The 20,463-nt window shown below is 43.8% G+C and overlaps 1 protein-coding gene across 1 annotated transcript in view; it reads left to right on the top strand.

Moving 5' to 3' along the window:
* LOC113844056 (uncharacterized) overlaps positions 1-19,562 on the top strand; it is a 64,658-nt gene extending 45,096 nt beyond the window's left edge. The window contains exons 2-6 of the mRNA XM_072039477.1: positions 4,806-4,930; positions 13,193-13,396; positions 14,072-15,950; positions 16,043-16,732; positions 16,844-19,562. Of these exons, the coding sequence (XP_071895578.1) occupies positions 15,179-15,950; positions 16,043-16,732; positions 16,844-18,726 (3,345 nt within the window). The 5' untranslated portion in view covers positions 4,806-4,930; positions 13,193-13,396; positions 14,072-15,178 and the 3' untranslated portion in view covers positions 18,727-19,562. The remainder of the gene's footprint in view (positions 1-4,805; positions 4,931-13,192; positions 13,397-14,071; positions 15,951-16,042; positions 16,733-16,843) is intronic.
* Positions 19,563-20,463: the final 901 nt, after the last annotated feature.

Genomic DNA, 20,463 nt, shown 5'->3' with positions numbered 1-20,463 from the left:
GGTGGCAACATGCATGCTGGTTAGGGTGCTACTAGATATTATATATTGGCTTTCATTGCCATAATTATTATGTATGTAACAGCAAGTAAGAAATTATGACCCTAACCCAACACTCACCGCACTTCTATTAAATAGTGCTCACAACAGAAGCTTTTTGCTAGCCCTCAACTTCCTTTGGTCACCTTCTCACATCTGGAGGCCTTGCAGGGCCTCGTATTGGACTCTAGTGCCCCTTGGATACCTCTCTGGACTCTCCAGTACTCTCTCTACAATAACCAGCAGGTGTCCTACGGCCCATGGCAACCTCTACTGCTACCTGGATGCCTCCTAAGCCCCTCAGTGTATTCTATTCTCTGGAAGCCGCCTAGGGCCTCCTATTGCATTATATCACTTCCTCAAGGCCAACTATGCTCCATCAGCTGTGGAATTCCCTAAAGACCTCCAAGGGACCCCAGTGCACTCTTAAGAGCACTAGAGGCCTCCCAGTGGACCCTAGAATCTTCCAGGGCCTCCCAGTATACTCTAGCAGCAGCTAGAACTCTCCCAGAGCCCCCTGGTGTTTTCTAACGCCCGCTGGAGACCTCTAAGTGCTCTCCAGTGTGCTCTACCACCACCTAGAAGCCTCCTTGGGCACTCTGGAGGACTCCCAGGGCTCTCCAGCGCACACTCAGTTGGTCTAGAGGCTTCCCATGGATTAATTATTGTAATCTGCTGCCTCCTGGATGTCTTGCTGTACTATTCAGCACATCCTAGGACACACTCTTCTCCTGGATGTCCTAGAACATCCAAGAACCCCCACTGCACTCTAGACTGCCCTAGAGGCCTCCAAGACTGCCCTGGAGTCTCCCAGGGCCTCCCAGTGAAGTCTGGCACCTCCTGGAATGCTCTCAGGTCCCCTCTGGTGTGCCTTAAGGCCCCCTGGTGACCTTGTAGGTCTCTACAGCGTGCTCTAAGCCCCCTGAAGACCTCAAAAGGCTCTCAAGTGTGCTCTAGCATCCTGTTAGAATGATGTAAAAGTAAACCAGACCATACTAGTAGCTGTGATATAGAGTAATTAACAATGCCTTATGTGTGTTTCCAGAACTCTCTGACTGTTTAGTGGATGTAGGCATGAATGACAACCATGTGATCTGTTCTGTCCCTTGCCTCTGCCAACTGTGTGAAAGTTTCAGCAGTGTGAGATATAATTCATTAAGAACATACTAAGCTTATAAAATCTTTTATTTTTAAGACTTCAAATCATAGTTGATGCTTTCTCTATCTTCTAGAGTTTGGTAATCAAATGTGAAATGTTATATTGTGATGGCAGTATTCAGCAGTAGGCTTTGCCACTGTGCTGTGGGATTCGAATTCTACAAGATATCCCGCCTTACTATCATGAGAACAGTGTGAAGAGATGCAGTACGGAAAGCACTTGTAACTGACAACTTGACATATAGAATATAATTCACATTTTTTACAATATATTATTTTATTTGCTTCTGTTAAATGTACTATGTAACTGTAACTAAAATAATTATCAGTTCAGGAAATGTTGCGTGTAAAAACAAAGGTTTACATAAGATGTTGGGGGAACAATGAATGAGTAATCCAAAGAAAACAAGTAATAATGATAGTTTTTGCTTTTCTTGCATACATTGTAGTCATAAAATAACAAGGTATGAATTGTTGTGGAGAACTGCTGTTGAGGTGAGAAATATGTTTTGTATTCACTTTATCTGATGAAATACAAATTACAGCTGACCTTTTCTGAATTTAATTTTTTTCCCTTATGTAAAGTTTCATTTAAATGTGACAATTTTAAAAGCTTCAGGTCTAGGTATATTTGGAATTTTCAGGTACTTAAACTGTCGCAAGAACAAGTCACATAATGTAGGATGAATGTAGCAGCTCCTGCCCCACTGTTCAGTCTCATTCCCGGAATCAGAATGCACTGAGCTGTGAGGTTAGACCAACAGCAAGCAAAAGCTGAAGTATCACAGGTTCAGAGCACAGCGTATTGAGGTAAACCAAAAACTGCCCTTTGGTTTTCTGCAGTACATCAGGCGGTAATTTGTGGTTATTCAGTAGCTGCCATGCAGGCAGCTGAGTTTTCCCAGAGGATCTGCTGTAGGCAGCTGAAGTAGGACTGCCACCTCAATGCAAGCCATCCCTGTTGATCATCCTTGTGAATCAGACACCCTAATGTTTTAAAAACTAGAAATTAGCACATAATTCCCATCACTCATCTCTCCTGACCAGTTTTAAGAAGTTCTGTAACTAATTGACCCAGTCACCAAGCATGGGAACCAGCAAAATAGACTGATTGGCAGGTATGGATTAAAGAAGGTAGTTGAGGTGTACTTACTTCTGTGCTGCAGGTAATCAAGTATCCCTGTGCCTTTATCAGTGGTGGTGAGATCAAGAAAGTTAAATTATTTCACAGAAGTCCCTGAGGTTAAACAGGGGCAGATTTTCAACAGAAAGGTGAAATCATTTGCCTGCAGATTTAGGCCCCGCTTGCAGGAATCTGGACTATTCTCTTAACTTCTGTGAATTCCTCACTGCAAATAGAGGTACTAATGATATTTAACTTTCCCTGGAAGTGTTCTGAGGAGTAGCTAAATAATTTTGATGAAATTGTAAAAGGTTAAAAAGAAAAAAGAAAACAACAAATTGTAAAAAAAAAAAAAAAAAAAAAAAAAAAAAAGTAGAAAGTAGTTATATGACTGTCTGCAGCAGGTGGAATTCTGGGATTGCTGCTTCTCAGGTTTGAAAGTCTTCCTATGAAGTGTGGGCTATCATGCACACAAAAAATGCCCCTATCACCAACTGAAAATTGACAAAGTAGGTATATATGTATACATATGTGTGTATATATATGTATTTGGATTGTTAGGAGTTTATGTATATAGACTTTGTCCAGCTGAAATGATAGGGAGAAAAAAAATAAGTCTTGATATATGTGGAACTATGTGTCACAAAGAACCACTGCTCAGATCACATAGTTTTAACTAAATCAGGATTGAAGCACTGTTTTGAATAATTAACGACATGTAATTAACAGGCAATCAGTGAACTATACATTCAGGATCAATATCAGAGAAGCCACTACACTAGACACTTGCAAAAGATTATCAAATGTCCACACATTTCTAAATGTTCCTGTAGAACTAACCTCAGAAGTTTGAATACCCTCAGCCCCCAGTGACAGGCTTAGACCCCTCCACCTGACCCTGAGTCTTGTACACCCACCTGTGTGGCTCCCTGCTTGGTACTAGGGGTTCACCCTCTCATGGCTTGTCACAGGGTCTGACAAGGCAGGTGCCCCTGTCAGGCCATCACAGTGGATGTGTTTGCTTGTTGGGACACCTTGTGACAGCAACAAACTGGAGTTTGACTACCTCTGCATCAGCTTCAAGGCCTTCTCTCATAAACAGTCATGCTTTTACAGTTTTTTCCAGGCTTTCTTCTTTGTTTCAGAAGTTTTTTGTAATCTGTCACTTGCTATTTAATCTTGCTGTTGGTCCTCTTTTGCATGAACAATCTGTGGCAAATGTCCTCCCAGGAAGTTTTGTGTAATTTTGTTCAGTCATGCTATTTACACTTGAATTTCTGCCTTTGTTGTTGTCCAAGCTGTTTGTCAAAGGTGTATCATGGGAGCACTCTTACACTATGCAGAAGAAAACAAATATTTGCAGTACATGTTGAGGCTTTTGGTCAGCTTTCAGTCATGGACAGATTGAAAAAATTGGTTTGAAAATGTTGATTCATAACTTAAAAGACAACTATGAATGCTTTAGAAATTTTCATCCTGTCATAGCTTTGTTATGTACCTTACCATGCTTGTCTGTGTGTTGACACAGTTCATTTTTCTGTTCTTAATAGAATAGAACTATATTGAATAGTTAAGGTTACATACATTTGTGTGTCCTTGACAATAGATACATGCATCTGGCTTCTATACTAAGCAATTACAGTAACTCTTACATAATTCCAAATCTGATTTTTATTTTCATTTATATTTTACAGTGCATTATGGCACTTCAAGTCTTGCATTATGTTTATCAATAGGTTGTTGATGAGATGAATTATGCTGCATTCTTTGGCTTATATGAATTAATTATCATTGTATTTTCCACCCAAAAGGGCATTTGCTGTCTGTTCTAATATATCTTTACAGTGTTTTCATGGTAGTAATATTCTGTAAAACTTCAAAATGGAATCCTACCTGGGTGTTCAGACATATGTATTCTGGTGATATCAAAATCATTTTCCACCTCAGTAGGATCCCTCTTTAAACACTGTCTGTTTAATGAAGGCAGATAAAACGCTCGATCAAGTTAACTTTGCATTGTTTTGTGTTTTACAAGTTTATTTGTCTGTAAAAGTTAAATGGTGAATAGGAAAGAGTGAGAAGAACTTGTAAGAGCATTGCTTTCTTCCTAGCTTACCTGCAGTTGATACAATAAAGGATATGTAAAGGTGAACAAGGACTCCATTTCTTAATCTATTTTTTTATATCTTTAGGTCTTTAATGCATTACCTAAGGAGAATTTAGGTATTATTTTCATTGCACGTAGTCTGTAGGAGTGAACAAACTTCTCACATTTAGCCCAATGCTGGGTACAGCACTCATGACAAGGTTGTAGCTGGAAAATATTACAGCTCCTCTTGTGGGATTCTTGTGAGTCTTTTGTAGTGTTTTGGGGAGGACTGAAAACTTGTGTCTGCAAAGACGTGAACTCCAAATTCATGTGAAAATGAGAGCAAAACAAAGCCAAATCTTTACAATCCAGAACAGTGATCTTTTCTTATCTCTATAGCAAAAGAAGCCAGAAATAAGAGGAGTACTTCTGTGGTACACAACAGTTGTAGTACCCTGGGACAAGAGAAAACTGTTCTCTTCAGTCTTGTCAGAAGAGGGTATAATGGACCTTGCTGCAACAAGGTAAGTACTTTTTCCTTTTCCTTAGTGGTTGGCATTTTGCAACGGTGTATATATCATCGATAGAGACTCATTACAGTACCAGAAAGATGCATGCATTCTAGCAGGAGTGATAGCATTCTGGCTTCTGGAGGCTTCTGAGGTATTTTTTAAGTCACTGATATTGCCATGTATTTCTTGTTTGGCTTTAGGTAAAACATCTGATTGCTTTGTATCTTCTTTTTCATCTGCGAAATATATACTGCAGTATTTCCTTTTCTTTTTTCTTTTTTTTTCCTATTGTCAACTCCTTTGCACATAAAAGAGGGGTGTTTGTTTTGGCGTCTGACTTTTATTTTAGAATAAATTATGAAAAACTCCAGAAGGAAAAGAGCAATCTTTATTAGTTTGCTTTACACTGCTATGTACAGAAAACATAACTGGAGCAATGGCCTTCATCATCAGCTTCCAGAAAATTCAGTGAAAGGTGTCTCTGTGCATCACTGACCGAACTAGGCTCATTAGTCTTTATGCAAAATAGCTTCTCTTTAACAAGTCCACTAGAGTTCACAGATTATACACATGGTTGCAGGAAGAGTTACAGTAGATATTAGAAAACATTTTAGACAATACATCTGAAAATGGTAATGAAAAAGACATAGTCTTGAAAAAATATTGCAACCCTCATACTGCAGTTGCTGATGAGAAACTTACCTATGCAAACACTGACAAAGTTTTTTTTTATTATTTTTTTCCTTTAAAAATAAAGACATGACAAGTTTTCATGATCTAAATGGAATCAAAAATATCTCCTCACAAATTTTGTAGAAGAGTAAATACTGTAAATAATAACTCAAAGATGATGTAGACAACTGAGAAAAGCATTCTTTAAGCACTGAGTTTGCCAAAGGAACACAACATGGTTAGGAGTAGTATATAAGCAGCTGCAGTAAGACACTGTGTTTTGCATGCCTCAAGTTCTTCAGCAGATGTACCATAATGTATTGTAATGGTTCTGCAATGGAAAGAGGGTTAGACTTTTTATCAAGAACCTTACTGAGTGTATGCTGGACCTACTAGTTCATTAGAAAAATATCTACAGATACAGGACAGATCATTTCTATCACCTTGCCAATCCAGTGGATATGCTAAGAGGAACCTTTCAGATATCTCTGGTTTCCAGAAAGTGGGAATCTGTATACTTACAAAATATAAATAAACTACAGTATTGCTGTTATAAAGATTTCCCAGCCTTATTGCCTTAAACTATTTGGGCATGAGTATGTAATGTATTTTCTGTATCTTTACAGACAAAAGTATATTTTCAGTATAAGGCAGTGTGCATAACAGCTGAGCCTTCCTTGCATATCTGTCAGGAGCCTAAAGAAAAATAATAATGTCTCAGTTTTCCTAAGCACTTTCCACAGAGGTTACAATTTTAAATGTTTGCTAGCAAATAAGAATAACATGTGTTTACAAATACTGTCAGCTTGAGACAGGAAGTTACTTTATTTATTTATTTATTTTATCTGAAAGATCAATTATATCTGAAGCTACTAGATAGGCTGCAACTAAGACTGAAGAAAGCCCCTTCTTCAGTGACTAGAAAATTTCTGCTTCAATGATGACGAGCTATTTCCATGAGAGAAGCTGCTTGATCGCCTAACTGTGTAAGGTCAGGTCCAGTGACACAAACCTGACTACTTCACAATGCAAACCAGATTGCCTTATAGCAATAGCTCTTATTTGTAATACTAATTATTTTTATTACAAATGGATCCACGTGAAGTCTCATTGTTTTTAGCTTTGCACACAAGCATGATGCAAAGATTGTCACTGCCTTTGAGAAAATCTACTTCAAAAATACCCAACAGCTTAGGAAACAGAGAAGGAAGAATTCTATTGGTCTAGTTTGCTGAAACTTGAGTTTTGTTTTCTTCTAGTATATTATTTTCTAGAATTGTGTTTATGTAGGTACATACGTTGTATACTGGAGGTAAGTGACCAAGGCAAGTGTAAATGGTGAGCTAGGACTGGGCTTGACCTACTGGAAAACAGCAAGAACTGAGATGACAGAGAAGGCGTCAAAAAAGGCGTCAAGAAAGGACTCAAAATCAGGGGGGATATGGAGGAAATAGCCAACATCACAGAAAAAAAAAAAAAAAAAAAAAAAAAACAACTTCTAAAGTTGTTTGGCAGGAAGCAGGGGGCAGGAAGAGGAATATTAAGGGGAGTATATGATAATGCCTTTATCTCCCTGTCACCAAAGCACCTCTGACACCCTCTTGGTGTTGCACTCATTTTAAAGCTTCTGTTGGCTAACATTTTTTTTCCCCCCAATTTACTTTGTAACAGGAGTGCTCCTTTTAATGTGATATCTTTGTATTTGGTTTATCATTTGTGTAAAGAAGCAGCCTAAATAAAGTTGTGTATTTGTTTTGATTCAACAGTCTTATGACATCCCAGCTAATTGTGTAATTTTGGGATCCAATAGACATTTAAATAGCTCTTTAGGAAACAAATTATATGTATTGGTATATTGAAGACCAAGAACATTGGTGATGACTTTTATGCTATTTTACCTTTAAAGCTAATAATACTTTTCCATGCTTGTTTTTTTTTTTTTTTTTTAAACAAAAAAAACAAGCTGCAGCTATCATGTTATTAATGAATTCTTAATGTGTTCCAATGCAGTCAAAGATCATGTTATCCCATAAAGCTGTAATGATCATATATTTTTATATTCAGGACTTGAAATCTGCTCCACTTTCTCTTCTTCCTTCCCCATAACAATAAGAAAAAGAATGAATGGTGTGAAAGCTGAGCTTCTGGTGCTCTTGAGTTTCATACAGCAGATAATGCTAAGAAATCAGCATCATCTATGCTTAATATCATGACTCTGTCTATTAACAGTAAAGTTTCTAGGACAATGTGAAATGCTGAAATGTTTGTATAGTTGCTGAATTTTAAAGAACAGTGTGAAAAAACTCTTGGTTTCTCTTGTTTGTTTGTTTGTTTTTGTAGCAGCTTGGTAGTGACAAGGGAGTAAAAACTTAACTGGCACATATACAAATGAGATTTTCTTTGTCTAGGAAAGTAATCAGGAGGGTGTGGTGAGCACAGGTAGGAAAAGAGAATGCTGACAGGGAGTGGAAAGATGATTAGCATGTTGTTGGGTCATTGCTTAATTCCATTGGATAATTCCAATAGCTCAGAAGATGATCTAAAAACCAAGTCCTCAGGTTTGGTGGAGGACAGTTTTATTATTCCTTTACACCTTCATCAGTTAAACTGTGGCAGATCTAAAGACCTATCCTGTTATTTCTTGTTTGGATTTGCATATTTTTTTCCATTATTTAAAATCAGTTTACTTTTTATACGTGGTTTATATGCCACATATACAGTAATTGATTGACTTACTGGTGTTCCTTTTACTGAGAACCATTAAAAGACAGTAGGATGTGACAAAATTGTTGAATTTAGTTTGAGGTTATGATTTCTAACCCTGTAGCAGAACTATTTGCAGAAACTTGGTTGGGGCAATATTCCATTGCCAATAACAAAAAATAAAAATGTATGTTGCATTTGTTGAAATTTTGTTTAGTATGAATGCCAAGAGCTGCAGCAACATCAAAATAATGCAACACTTTGTTTTCACATTTTGAAGTGTAATTTCATGTTCTTTTTGTTTTTGTTTTTCTACTAGATATTAGCAATATGTTCCCAGACATTTTTTTGTTTTTGCTTTAAGAATTCTGAAGGCTTCAGTCTTCACTTAGAGCTTGAATGAATATACATTTTGAAATCTCAGCACTTCAGTGAAACAGCCATTTTGCCCTCTGTACATCTCTGATTACCAATAATTATATTATATTATGCAGAGTGGTTCTTGATTACACTGTTTGAAACAGTACTTAATTTGTATACAGAGATCTGTAAATTTGTCACTTTCAGCCCCTGTAACTTCTGAAGTGAAACAACTTCTGTCTTCTCATTTATGAACCTTCCTTTCTTTTACTAGGAAACCAGCATAGTTATTTTTCTGTGACCGTATGTTGACAATCTCTGAATCATTTTTTTTTTTTTTTTCTCCATACTTTTCTTGTTCTTCCTGGTCTTACTATAGCCATGACAGTTTGCTAAACTATAAACAGATCATGTACAGGTGATTTATAATTTGTAGCCACTGAAACCCAAGGCCAGTCTGAAGGCAGTGTCAGATGAGAACAATATATTCAAGACAAAACCATGAATCATCACAACTGGAGGGATGGTTCATCTGCAGAGTTTCCCACCCTTCCTTTCCCTAACTTTATTGCTCTGGACATATTTTGGATGATGGTGTTTACTCAAAAGCATCAGCTTTCAGTTCAGGGTGGAGGCTGAATCTGAACTTTGATGCACTGTTCTCTCTAGAAGCAGATGGCTGTGAAACCACTAGTATGAAATTGCCGCTTTGAGAGGTTAGGTAGTTTTCTGTCATGTCTTTTGAAAATAGGAATTTCAAGAGCTTTATATCTATTTATTAAAGTATCTTGTATTACTTATTTTGATACACAGTCTGCATTTTAAAGTCATTTAGACAGTTCCCTTTACTTTGCATTTCTCTAAGTAACACATTGAAGAGGTGAAAACCTGATATCCTGGCTTACAGGAATCAATATGTCCTCCCACTGTTCAGAATGGTTTGAAGCTGAAAGCTTTGAGTTAAGTCCAATTTGTAACAGAAAAGGGCATGTGATGTCATTTTGATATAGATAGAATAAATATTGGGAATATAGCTGTATAAATAATACAGAAACTAAATGGGAGGTCAAGGACTTGAGCTCCATAACTTCTATTGCACATCATTGTAAACTGTTTTTGGAGAGTTTTTTTCTAGCCTTTGTGTGTGTTTGTGTGTGTGTGTTTGTAGTGGTTGTTTCTTAAAAAGATCTAAGATGTTTTTGAAACACCTGATAAAAAACTGATTTCCTAAGACTAAATGGTATTTCCAGGGCAATAATTATTTTTCAATATTATCTGTGGGCCTCAACTGTAATCAGAATCTCTGTACTTTGAAAAAATGCTTTATAAGAACAAGCCTCTCTCTCCAAAAGCACGTGTGTTCCAAAGAAGTGTAGTGCCATCAGGTAAGAGCTAGCTGGCAAAAGCCAAGATGGGAGGCCTAGGTGGAAGGTCCCCTTCCTTCCTGCAGGCACAGGAAAATTCCCTGAGCCTCTGTCCACCCCTGAAGTCCCTGCACAGAGACTACCATAAGCTAGTCAGAGGGCTGCTATATCCAAACTGCTCCCTGTTTGTCTACTTTTCTTCAGCTCTCACCTTTCACCAGCACTAAATTACTTAAAATCAATGACAGCAAGAAACTAACTTTCTCTGAAGAGTGTTTTCAGAAACATATTGGATTTTCTGGTTACCTACATTTCCTCTCCACCCCACTTTTCCCAGCCTCCAAGGACACAATGTGATTGCAGTGCCAAGCTGGGAACCTTTGATGATAGATATGAAGAGTATATGTTAGCAAAGCTCGTTCAGTTCATCATTTTTTGGAAATCGTCTTCAAAGTGCTTTAAAATATTTTCCAGATCTATACTAAAAATGTAAATCTATGCATATTTTTCTTAAATACTCCGTAAAATAGGAAACAAAACAAAACTGTGCTGTAAAACTAATTAGACAAGAATAAAGCAGGTTGTTGAGCAAAATACCAGTAGACAGAAATCTATTGCAATATTATTAGTATTTGCTGCACTGGCAAAACTCACACCTATTGCCATACTTCCTGCATAGGGATGAGGTGCACTTTAAAGGCAATTCTTGAGATTAAAAAACAAACAAACAAAAAAAAACATATCAGTGTACTGGCAGTATCTTGAAATTAACAGATATTAATAGTTTCATTTGAAAAATATCCCATAATAATAACAATAATATCTAAATGAAAAAAGCTACACAAAAAAAATGCAAAAAATAAATTTATTTCAAAAATGAACATTTTCACATTTCAATTTTGACACGTTTCTCTCTTGAAAGGTGCTAATATGTAATTTTACAAAAGTCAAGAGTTAAACTTCTATTTATCAATTGTTTTTCCTTAAGTTTATCTTCTTTTTTTCAATCTCCTTTTTATTTAGATGCTGTACTAAAAAGTAAGTGATATCTACAGTTCAACTTAGCACAGTTTAAGTAGTTCTTTTAAGTTGCCTATTACTTTTGGAAATAATATTATCAAGCCTGTAAAATCTGCTCTTTTAAAAATCTCCTGGAGCCATGGGTTTCTATGAGAAGTACAGCTTCTTTTAGTGAAATGGAAACTGACATTGCTTTCCTTGTGGAGAAAAAACTGGCAATATATTCCTCCAAAGCTCAGGCAACATCTGAATGGAAGCCATGCTCTGTATCTGAAAGATGCCAATTGCTAGTCTTTGGAGGGCAAGAGTGAATTTGATTCATGGTTCTTGGACAGACAGAGTTTCCCTAAAGTGTCAGTTATCTGTGGCACAGACCTGACATCCTTATTCAGTGTCCTGCAGACAGAGATGGCATAGAGGAGCAAAACTCAGAGGGGCATTGGTATAGGGTTTATCCAGCTCTCCTCTCCATTGCCCTGGGAAATGCATTGCTTGCTTTTATACCACAGAGCCATGTAGGACAGAAATCACTGGGGGATCAAAGCCATTGGTTAGGTTTTTAAGCAAATTATAATACCAAACAGGATATCCACTATCTCAGTCAGCTTCCTGCAGAAGCAAAATATTTAGCATCACATAGGCCTTCACAGGCCTCACTAGTTTAAAAAACATTTTTGACATGCCAGTCAGCATAATTTAATTAACAAAGGATTGGATTATTTGTAAAAGGATGTGCTGCCTAGAGCCTTCTTATCTGAAGGATTTCAGTCGCTGTTGTTGTTTATCGTGTCCTGCTTATCTAACCCAGTTTTGGCAAAGGACAGGTTTTACAATCTCAAGGTATATAAGCTCTGTCCCATTTGGGTGGAGCCTGTCATTCTGCTGCTCTCTGTCCTCTCCTATAGCTGTAGTAATAAACTCCTTCTATTCTGACCTGATCTAAACTGTAATTCCAGTTATTTCTGTGACATTCCTATGAATAACAATATGTGCCTGTGCAACTGAGTGGGAATTCATTGAGTGCATTCAGATAGGTTGTTCCTGTTTTGTTATTTGTCTCTGTAGACATGGTTATGCAAACTGTATTTAAATGAAGTTTCAAATATGTCTTGGATGTGTTTCCAAGCACCTGCAGAGCTCCATTGTTCAGTCATCTCTTGACTACAAAGTCACAATGAGGCCTTACCACTAGAGTATGCTAGAGTGCATATAACACTTACACCCATCCCTGTTCTGTGCTTCCTGAGATACAGTGCGATGTGTTAAGTCAAACACTCCAAAACACTCAAATGGAAATAAGAAAGAGTTAAAATCAAAAATAAAAATGCTTGAACTATAAAAGTTCAGCAGTCACCATATTAATTCAGGAGGAACATGCTGCTACTCTGCAAGACAGAGTTACAAACACTGGTAAATGCAGAACACTGCTTCATCCAGTCATGTCTTTAACAAAGTGCTTCTTCTTCCTTTGTCTTTATTGAACAGAGCCTATTGTGTTTTTATGTATGGCCAGATCTCGAAACATGAAATGAATTCTGTAATAGCCCTTCCCTCCTTCCTTCCTTCCCTCCTTCCTTCCTTCCCTCCTTCCTTCCCTCCTTCCTTCCTTCCTTCCTTCCTTCCTTCCTTCCTTCCTTCCTTCCTTCCTTCCTTCCTTCCTTCCTTCCTTCCTTCCTTCCTTCCTTCCTTCCTTCCCTTCTTTCGTTCTGTCTGTCTGTCTGTCAGTCTGTCTCTCTTTCTCTCTTTCTGTCCAGCACTGATTTTATGGCTACGTGTGCATCTCCACACTGTACAGTTTTCTCCGTTCCGTTTCTTCCCTGAGTCTTGCCCCTCTTCCCTGCAACTGAACAGCATTGCCTTGATCAATGAAGTGGCAACATGCGGCTTACACAGTAAACTGCTGAAATTACAGCTATAACCATGGAGCACAGCTGCCGATCAACACAAGACCACCAATCGCTCACATTTCTAAACTGCTCGTCACAATTCTTCCGTATGTAGGCTGTGATGCTGCTCATTTCTTAAGCACCCATCCATTTCTTCTCTTCCCAGACCCTCAAGGTGTCCTGGTCAAACCACCTCCCTTCCTCTTGCCCCATCTGGCTCTCCCACCTTCCTTTTCCCTCAAGGCTAAACTTTTTTTTTTTTTTTTCAGCATAGGAGCTCCATAGAAGCTGCTGCTCCCCACCTCCGAGTTGACTGGGGCTGAACTACTGAAAAAGAAAAGAAAAGCTATAAATAATAGTGAGAGATGGTGAATACCTAACCATCTCTTAAAAGCAGGAATTTAAGAGAATAAGTAATTGATAAATGGAGTTAAGATCGAAAGGAAAAAAATCCACTGTTGCAGTCAATAGAGGTAAGAAGTTTTTCAAGTACATTAGGAACAAAAATTAGAGTAATGACACAGATCTGATACGGGATGGGTATTGCTTCAGTGAGAAATGATGAAAAAAACCACAACACAACACGTGTATGTGTTGTTGGGTATTTGTAAAAAAAAAACAAAACAACAAAAAAACAGGTTAATGAAAACTGCATGCTCAATTAGATGATTTTTTGGTTGTCATTGGTAGGGAATTGTGTGCTTTACAACACAATATGTGTTATATATATTTTTATATATGTTTTAATAAATAGACTTCATTAGATAACTGATTTTGAATGTATAGCCTAGATGTTAGAAAAATTAACAACATGCAATATTACTTGTAAAAATTAACAACATGTGATATCTAAATAATATCTATAGATTTAAAGGTGTTTGGCATTTCAAAGTCTACTTCTCCAATGAAGAATGTGTTAGAGCTTCTGTTGGATGTACCAGAATTCTGTTGGATGGTTACAACCTGCTCACTCCCTGCCCACCTCAGCAGGACAGGGGATAAAATTAGGGAAAAAAAAGGGAACGAGAAAGCTCATGGGCTTTGATAAAGACAGGGATATTGCTTATCAATGACTGTTGTGGGAAAAACTCTCTCAACTTGAGGAAATTATTGTAATGCCAACTAATGTGTATAAATTTTATTCCTAGTTCAGGTGTTGGGAAGCAAAAGGACAAACATCAAACCACACAGGGGTAACACTTTTCCTCCTCTTCTGGGCTCAACTTCACTCCAAGCACCCATTTGACCTGCTGATCTCACTCAGCCCATTCACTGGGGAAATGGGCAGCACAGGAGGAGGCTGTGGTGAATATGCAGCAGTTCTTCTCTGCCGATCCTTTCTTGTTGTTTCTACTTTGCTCCAGTGGGGGTCCTCCACAGGCTGCAGTCCCTGTCAGGAATATTCAGCTCTTCTGCCATGGATCCTGCACAGGTTTCAAAGACTATCTGCTCCACCATGGAGCATCTACTTCTCCTCCTCCTATGACCTTGATGTTCCCTCTGTTGTTCCTCATTCTTTTTGTTCTCCCCAGCTCTCTCCATCCAATATTTTCTGTGCATTCTTAGAGGCAGCACACCTTGGCTTATCGTCTGACTTTGGCTTATGGTGCGTCTGTTGCTGTGTCCAGCACAGTGCAGCCCCTCAATTGCTACCAAAACCTTGCCACAAACCTCAATACCCCTGTTAAAAGAGACCCTCTTGTTTGTTGCCCTTCTTTCGACACTCTATAACAGTTTTATGTCTTCATACATATATATACAACAAACCATCAAAGAGCTCAGCAAGGTCCACCAAGGAAAGGAAGCAATGCAAGAGAAAGAAGACAGGACAACAGGGAGAATGGGCAGCATAAGGGAGGAGACAGCCAGTGGCCTTAAAAACAAAGCATAAAAAATAACTTCCACTAGTGGGACATAGTGAATTGGAGCTCTGGGGTCTGCATCTAGAGATGTCTTTTCTATTTATCATGTTGTTGAGGAGATGGGTCCTCTGGCTTTGGTTGTGTTTTTTCATGTTGGGCAATTATCTCCCAAGAAGAACCCCCTGTTGGACAGAAAGGTAGAGGTGTGCTCCAGAAACACAGTGATGGCAAGGAGTCCTCCACTTCATTCTTCCGTTTTTTTCCAGCTGGAAGCATTCCTAGTTGTCAACGGAATTGGTTTTGAGGAGTAGGAAAGACAGCATTGCTGGATTTCTGCTTTCTCCTACATCCTATCAGATGACATCATGATAGTTGTCTTTGTTTTATGTTCTTATGTCGCGTTCTGTTATTATATATTTTTTTCTATCTTATGTTATTTTATGTTCTTATGTTATGTTATGTTCTTATGTTCACAACAGGACTCCTTGCCAACACCGCCTCACAGACACCTGGGCCAAAGAGCAGGGCCTTGAGCGGCTAGCTCACCATGACAGAGCTCATTTCCTTCCCAGTAGCTGCCAGGTGCCCTCTGGGGGCATTTCGGGGCTACAGCATGGCAAGACTTCCTTGGGGTGGGAAGCCATTGGGCTAGGAAATGAGAGAGAAGGGCAATGTTCCCTAGGAAGGAAATCCCTGGGAAGCAAAAGCCTTGGGATGGGAAGTCTTGAATGGGGTGGGTACCATTCCCTGGGGAAGGAAGTGCTTGGCAAAGTCCTCCAAGAGAGGGGAATTCTTTGGGACGAGGTCTCTTTGGCTGAAGAAACGCTTCGTGTTGATGGGGCAGATTTCGTCTGGGTTGCTGCGAATGTGCCATGCGGTGAAATGGCAAGGATGGGCACTGCCGCTGAGGCCGAGAAGCTGGTCCTGGGCTGGGCAAGCCTTGGGCCGGGCAAGTGGTGGTGTGGAAGCATCCTGGGCATGGCAAGTGCTGCGTGGGAGGGCAAGCCTGCTGGGGATGGCCAAGTCTTGCGCTGGGCAGCCTGCTTGGCTCCAAAGCCTGCAGTCCTCCCCAAGATGTCGGCGAGGGGCTGCTCAGCCGTTGGGACGGAACCCCCGTTGCCCGCGTTCCCCAAGCAACCGCCCCACTCTCCAGCCACCATGGCAGGTACAGCAGCCGGCTCCCGCTCCTCCCGGGGCTGCGGCCCTGCTGGCGAGCCCAGCGCCCCAGAGCTCAGCCCAGCGCCCTTTTTCCCACAGAGGGTTTCCCCAGACGGCTTCCGCGGCTTCCGCAGACACAAAACTCCCCCTTCGTCGTCCCAGCCGTGCCGCCAACGGTGGCTGCCTGGCTGCTTCCCTCCCTCCCCGGAGCGATGGCGTTGCCCTTGCAGCCACCCCAGGTACCCACCCTCCCCTCCGCACTGCCCCAGGCCACTGTCTGGCACATGGTGCCGGGGGTCCAGGGGCAGGTGCAGCAGCTCCCCGCCAGGGTGCAGCTGCCACCTGGGGGGCACCTCCCAGCTGAGGGGCGCCACCTGCAGCTTGGGCAGCTCCCTGCTGTGGGGCAGCTCTTCCACACCGCTCCTGTGGGTGCCCCCAGTGTCTCCCAGCCCCTGCTGATGGGGACACTGGTGCCCCAGGATGGTGCTCCCCTCTGCTTGGGGCCCAGGGCCGTGCTCCATGGGGAGCTCCTGCACCCCGCAGGCACCTGCCTGCTGCAGGCCCCTGCCTACCCCGGCCCCCCCCCACTCCTCGTCCCGGGGCATCCGCTGCAGGGGCAGGTGCTCCCCGCGCCCCGCACCCTGAGCAGCAGCCGGGGGCAGCTGCCGGAGCCCTGCTTGCATGCCGTGGGGCTCAGCGAGGACCAGGGGCCCCCGCTGCCCGGCCCCACTCCCCCCGAGCCTGCCCAGGCTCCAGCGACCGCCAGCACCCAGACGCTGACGCCCGATGGTGAGTTTGGGGCTGGCCCAGCCGGCCGCTGGGCACCCCACACCCAGGAGCCATGGCAAAGCTGGCATCGGGGGATGCCTGGGGGATTGCATTGGCTTGCTTTTTCCTCAGCGGCGACACTTGCAGAGGTGCCTGAGGAGCCCCTGGAGCTGCTGGAGCTGGGCCCCGATGCCTTCGCCGAGGCCTTTCCCCAGCTGGCAGGGGACAGCCAGCAGCTGCAGCACCTGCAGGACCAGCTCCCGGCCGACCTGGACAGCTCCGGCTTGGAGGAGCTGCTCAGCTGCCTTGATGCCGTGGAGCCTCAGGATGCCTTCACCGCTGTCCCCAGCAGTCCTGTCCTCAAGCGCTTCCTCTCGCAGCTGCCCGACCTCTGTGAGGACATCGAGGAGCCGAGCACACACGGACTGGCAGCCACCAGAGCGCTGGGTGAGGTCCCCTCAAGCCCTGGGCTGCACCCTGACAAGGTGCAGGCTGGGCGGGCGCTGCAGCCCCCTGCAGCTGCTGTGCCGCCACTTAGCTCCCCCCTCAAGCCTGCAGCCCGGCCCCAGCTCAGGAGAGCCCTGCCCAAAAGAGCCCCCCAGCAGGAATTCATCCCTGCCCGCAGGAGAACCCTGCCCCAGCCTCCCTTGGCTCCCCTCAAGAGGCCCCCCAACCCTGACTGCCTCCCTGCCCGCAAGAGACCCCTGCCCCTGCCTCCCCAGGCTCCCGTCCAGAGCCCCCCCGACCCTGACTTCCTCACTGCCCTCAGGAGAGCCCTGCCCAAGCCTCGCTTGAGTCCCCTCCAGAGCCCCCCCGACCCTGTCTGCAGGAGACCCCTGCCCAAGCCTCTCCCCAAAAGGCCTCCCCAGCAGGAGTTCGTCCCCGCCCGCAAGAGAACCCTGCCCCGGCCTCCCTTGGCTCCCCTCAAGAGGCCTCAACTTCTCCCAGCCCTGAGGAGAGCCCTGCCCAGTCCCCCTCGCAGTCCCCTCCAGAGCCCCCCGCCTGCCCCTGCTCCCACCGGCACCAAGTGGGGGGCCAAGCGCCCCGTGCCCACCAGCACCCCCAGCACAGCGCAGAGCTCCCAGCACAGGAGGCTGAGGACAGACAAGACCCCCGGCAAGGAGAAGACGCTGCTGCTGCTGGGCCAGGCTGGCCAAGGCCCCAAGACGCTGCACCAGGGTAAGACACGTGGCCACGGCGCGCTGGCTGGCAGCAGCAGCCAAGCGGGCAGCGGCAGGCAGCAGCTGGCGAGCGACAGCACCAGGGCGCCCAGCAAGAGAGCCCGAAGCCTGGGGGCTGCTGGGGGGCAAGGAGCAGCGGTGCTGCCTCTCCGCAGAGCGCTGCTGCTGCCAGAGGCCCTCCCCATGAAGCTCCGTGCCCATGCCCATGCCGTGCGGCCCCAGGGCAGGCTCCGGCCCCAAGCCAGCGGGGCCAAGATGCTGCAGTGCCAGCAGCCGGGGACAAAGACCCCCAGCGAGACTTTTCAGCCACTGGGGGCCAGGGCCAAGGCGCTGGGGCCAGTGCGCCAGCCGCCCTGTGTGCAGCCGCAGCCCACCTCCAGCGGCCCCAGCAGCATGCCCACGGCCCCGCCGACGCTGCCAGGCTCCAGCGCTGTGCCCGCTGCCCCCCGGCCCCCAGCTGGCCACAAGGCCCAGGCGCTGCCGGCACCACCAGGCAGCACGGCGCCAGCACGCAAAGCTCCCCTCAAGCAGGCGCCCAGAGTGCTGGGCCTGCCAGCTGCGGGGGGCCAAGCGCAGCGTCCGGCGCAGCCCCGCGGGGACTACATGCCCTGCGTGGGGCCCTGGGCGGGCAGCGACGCAGCGCCCACACCGCTGGAGGAGCAGGAGTCGTCGGTGCCCATCACGCCGCAGCAGCGTCCCGAGCGGGAGCGCCTCAAGAAGCTGGCCCAGGAGGAGCGGCAGCGGGCAGCCCACCACATGAAGATCGGCCCCGTGCAATTCTTCGAGCAGCGGCAGAAGGACCACGCCAGAGCCTACTCTTACGGCTACCCGTGACCGACCTCGGGCTTCTCCTCGACGGCCCCTGCAGCACCCAGGCCCGCTCAGCACGCAGGCACAGAGACCTCTGCAGGCACCTGCTCCAGCTGCAGCCACGCTCCTGAGCCCTTGCCCCTCTCGCTTGGCCTCTCCCCTCTCTCGTGCTGGACCTACGCACTGCTTGCCACTCTCAGGGATGGGCAACGGCAAATGCCAATGGCAAACGTGCGCGCGCCTCACCCAGGAAGGTGGCAATGGCAAGCTGGGGGGATGCTGGCAGCAGCTGGGCTGGGAAAGCTTGCCTGTGGCAACTGCTGCTTGGGACACCAAAGGGCTGAGAGACAAGACTTAGCCCTTCTTTCGGGGCATTGCTCTTCTTTCCTGCCTTCTGGATTACATTCCTCTCCTTAGGTGGTCACTCAGCAAGGCCTCTGCCTGCAGCTCTTCTTGCACTGGGATACCGAGGGGATAAGAACTGGGAGGATTTTGGGAGAGGAAATGATCAGTGGGATGGGAAGTGATGATGGGGATAGGAACTCATTGGGATGGGAAAAATGGGTTTTATTTTTATTAAATTTAAATTTTTAAATTTTATTTAATTTACTGGTTTTATTATTTATTTAATTAAATCCACTTTATTGACTGTGTTGTACAGTATGGTGTTGTTTTATTATTATAAAATTATAAGTATTTAATATTATTAATTAAACAATATTTATATATTTTATACATTATAAAGTATCAATATTTTCATTTATTATTTTGTTTGTTTTTATTCCTTTTCTACCCCATTAAACTCTCTTTATCACAGCGCACTGGTTTGGACTTAATTTTTCCTTCTGAGTCATTGTGGATTCACTCCGGATGGGGGGACATTAGCGAACGCCTGTGTGCTTCAGATCCAAGGTCACCTTTGCCCTCAACTCAAGATACATGTTTGCATCTATTGTCATGAAGCAATGTTAAAAACAGCAACAATTAAGTTACCTTATTTATTATTTAATGTTATTTCATAATTTCATGTTCAGTTATTTCATGCAGCCCGCTCCCGCTGCCCATGCTCAGGCCGGGCATGGATGTGGGCATGGCCAGCACAGACGGCAGAAAATGGGTGCATGGCTGGCTGGATGGGTGGGTGGGAGTTGGGAATTCAGCCTTGGGATCAGAACTGGGACGTTGTTGGGATAGGAAATGATCAGTGGGATGGGAAGTGATGATGGGGATAGGAATTCATTGGAATGGGAAAAATGGGTTTTATTTTTATTTCATTAAATCCACTTTATTGACTGTGTTGTACAGTATGGCATTGTTTTATTATTATAAAATTATAATGATTATTATTTAATCTTATTAATTAAACAATTTTTATATGTTATTATATTATAAATTCCTTTCTTCCTTCCTTCCTCCCTCCCTTCCTCCCTCCCTCCCATCAACAGGTATTCCAGAAATGTACTTGGAGTTTTGTATTTGCATTCCAATGCCCCCTTGTTTAAGTGACAACTTCTAATTTTACCTATAACTAGAGGCAGCAAAAGTTAGAGTATGTTGCATTGTACTGGGTCTGGCTTGAATGTTAACTTTCCCGGCAGCAGCCCATACAGTGCCGTACTCTGTACTTGTAGCTGGAACAGCAGTGTTATCACACCAGTGTTGTGTCTATTGCTGAGCAGCAGTGGCACAACATTGGGCCTTTCTCTAACCCTCCTAAGGGATGGGCAAAAAGTGAGGAGAGAAACATCACTAGGGCAGCTG

This window comes from Anas platyrhynchos, chromosome 6 (genome assembly GCF_047663525.1).
Source record: "Anas platyrhynchos isolate ZD024472 breed Pekin duck chromosome 6, IASCAAS_PekinDuck_T2T, whole genome shotgun sequence".
NCBI lineage: Eukaryota > Metazoa > Chordata > Aves > Anseriformes > Anatidae > Anas > Anas platyrhynchos.
This window is presented reverse-complemented; position numbering and strand designations above follow the sequence as displayed.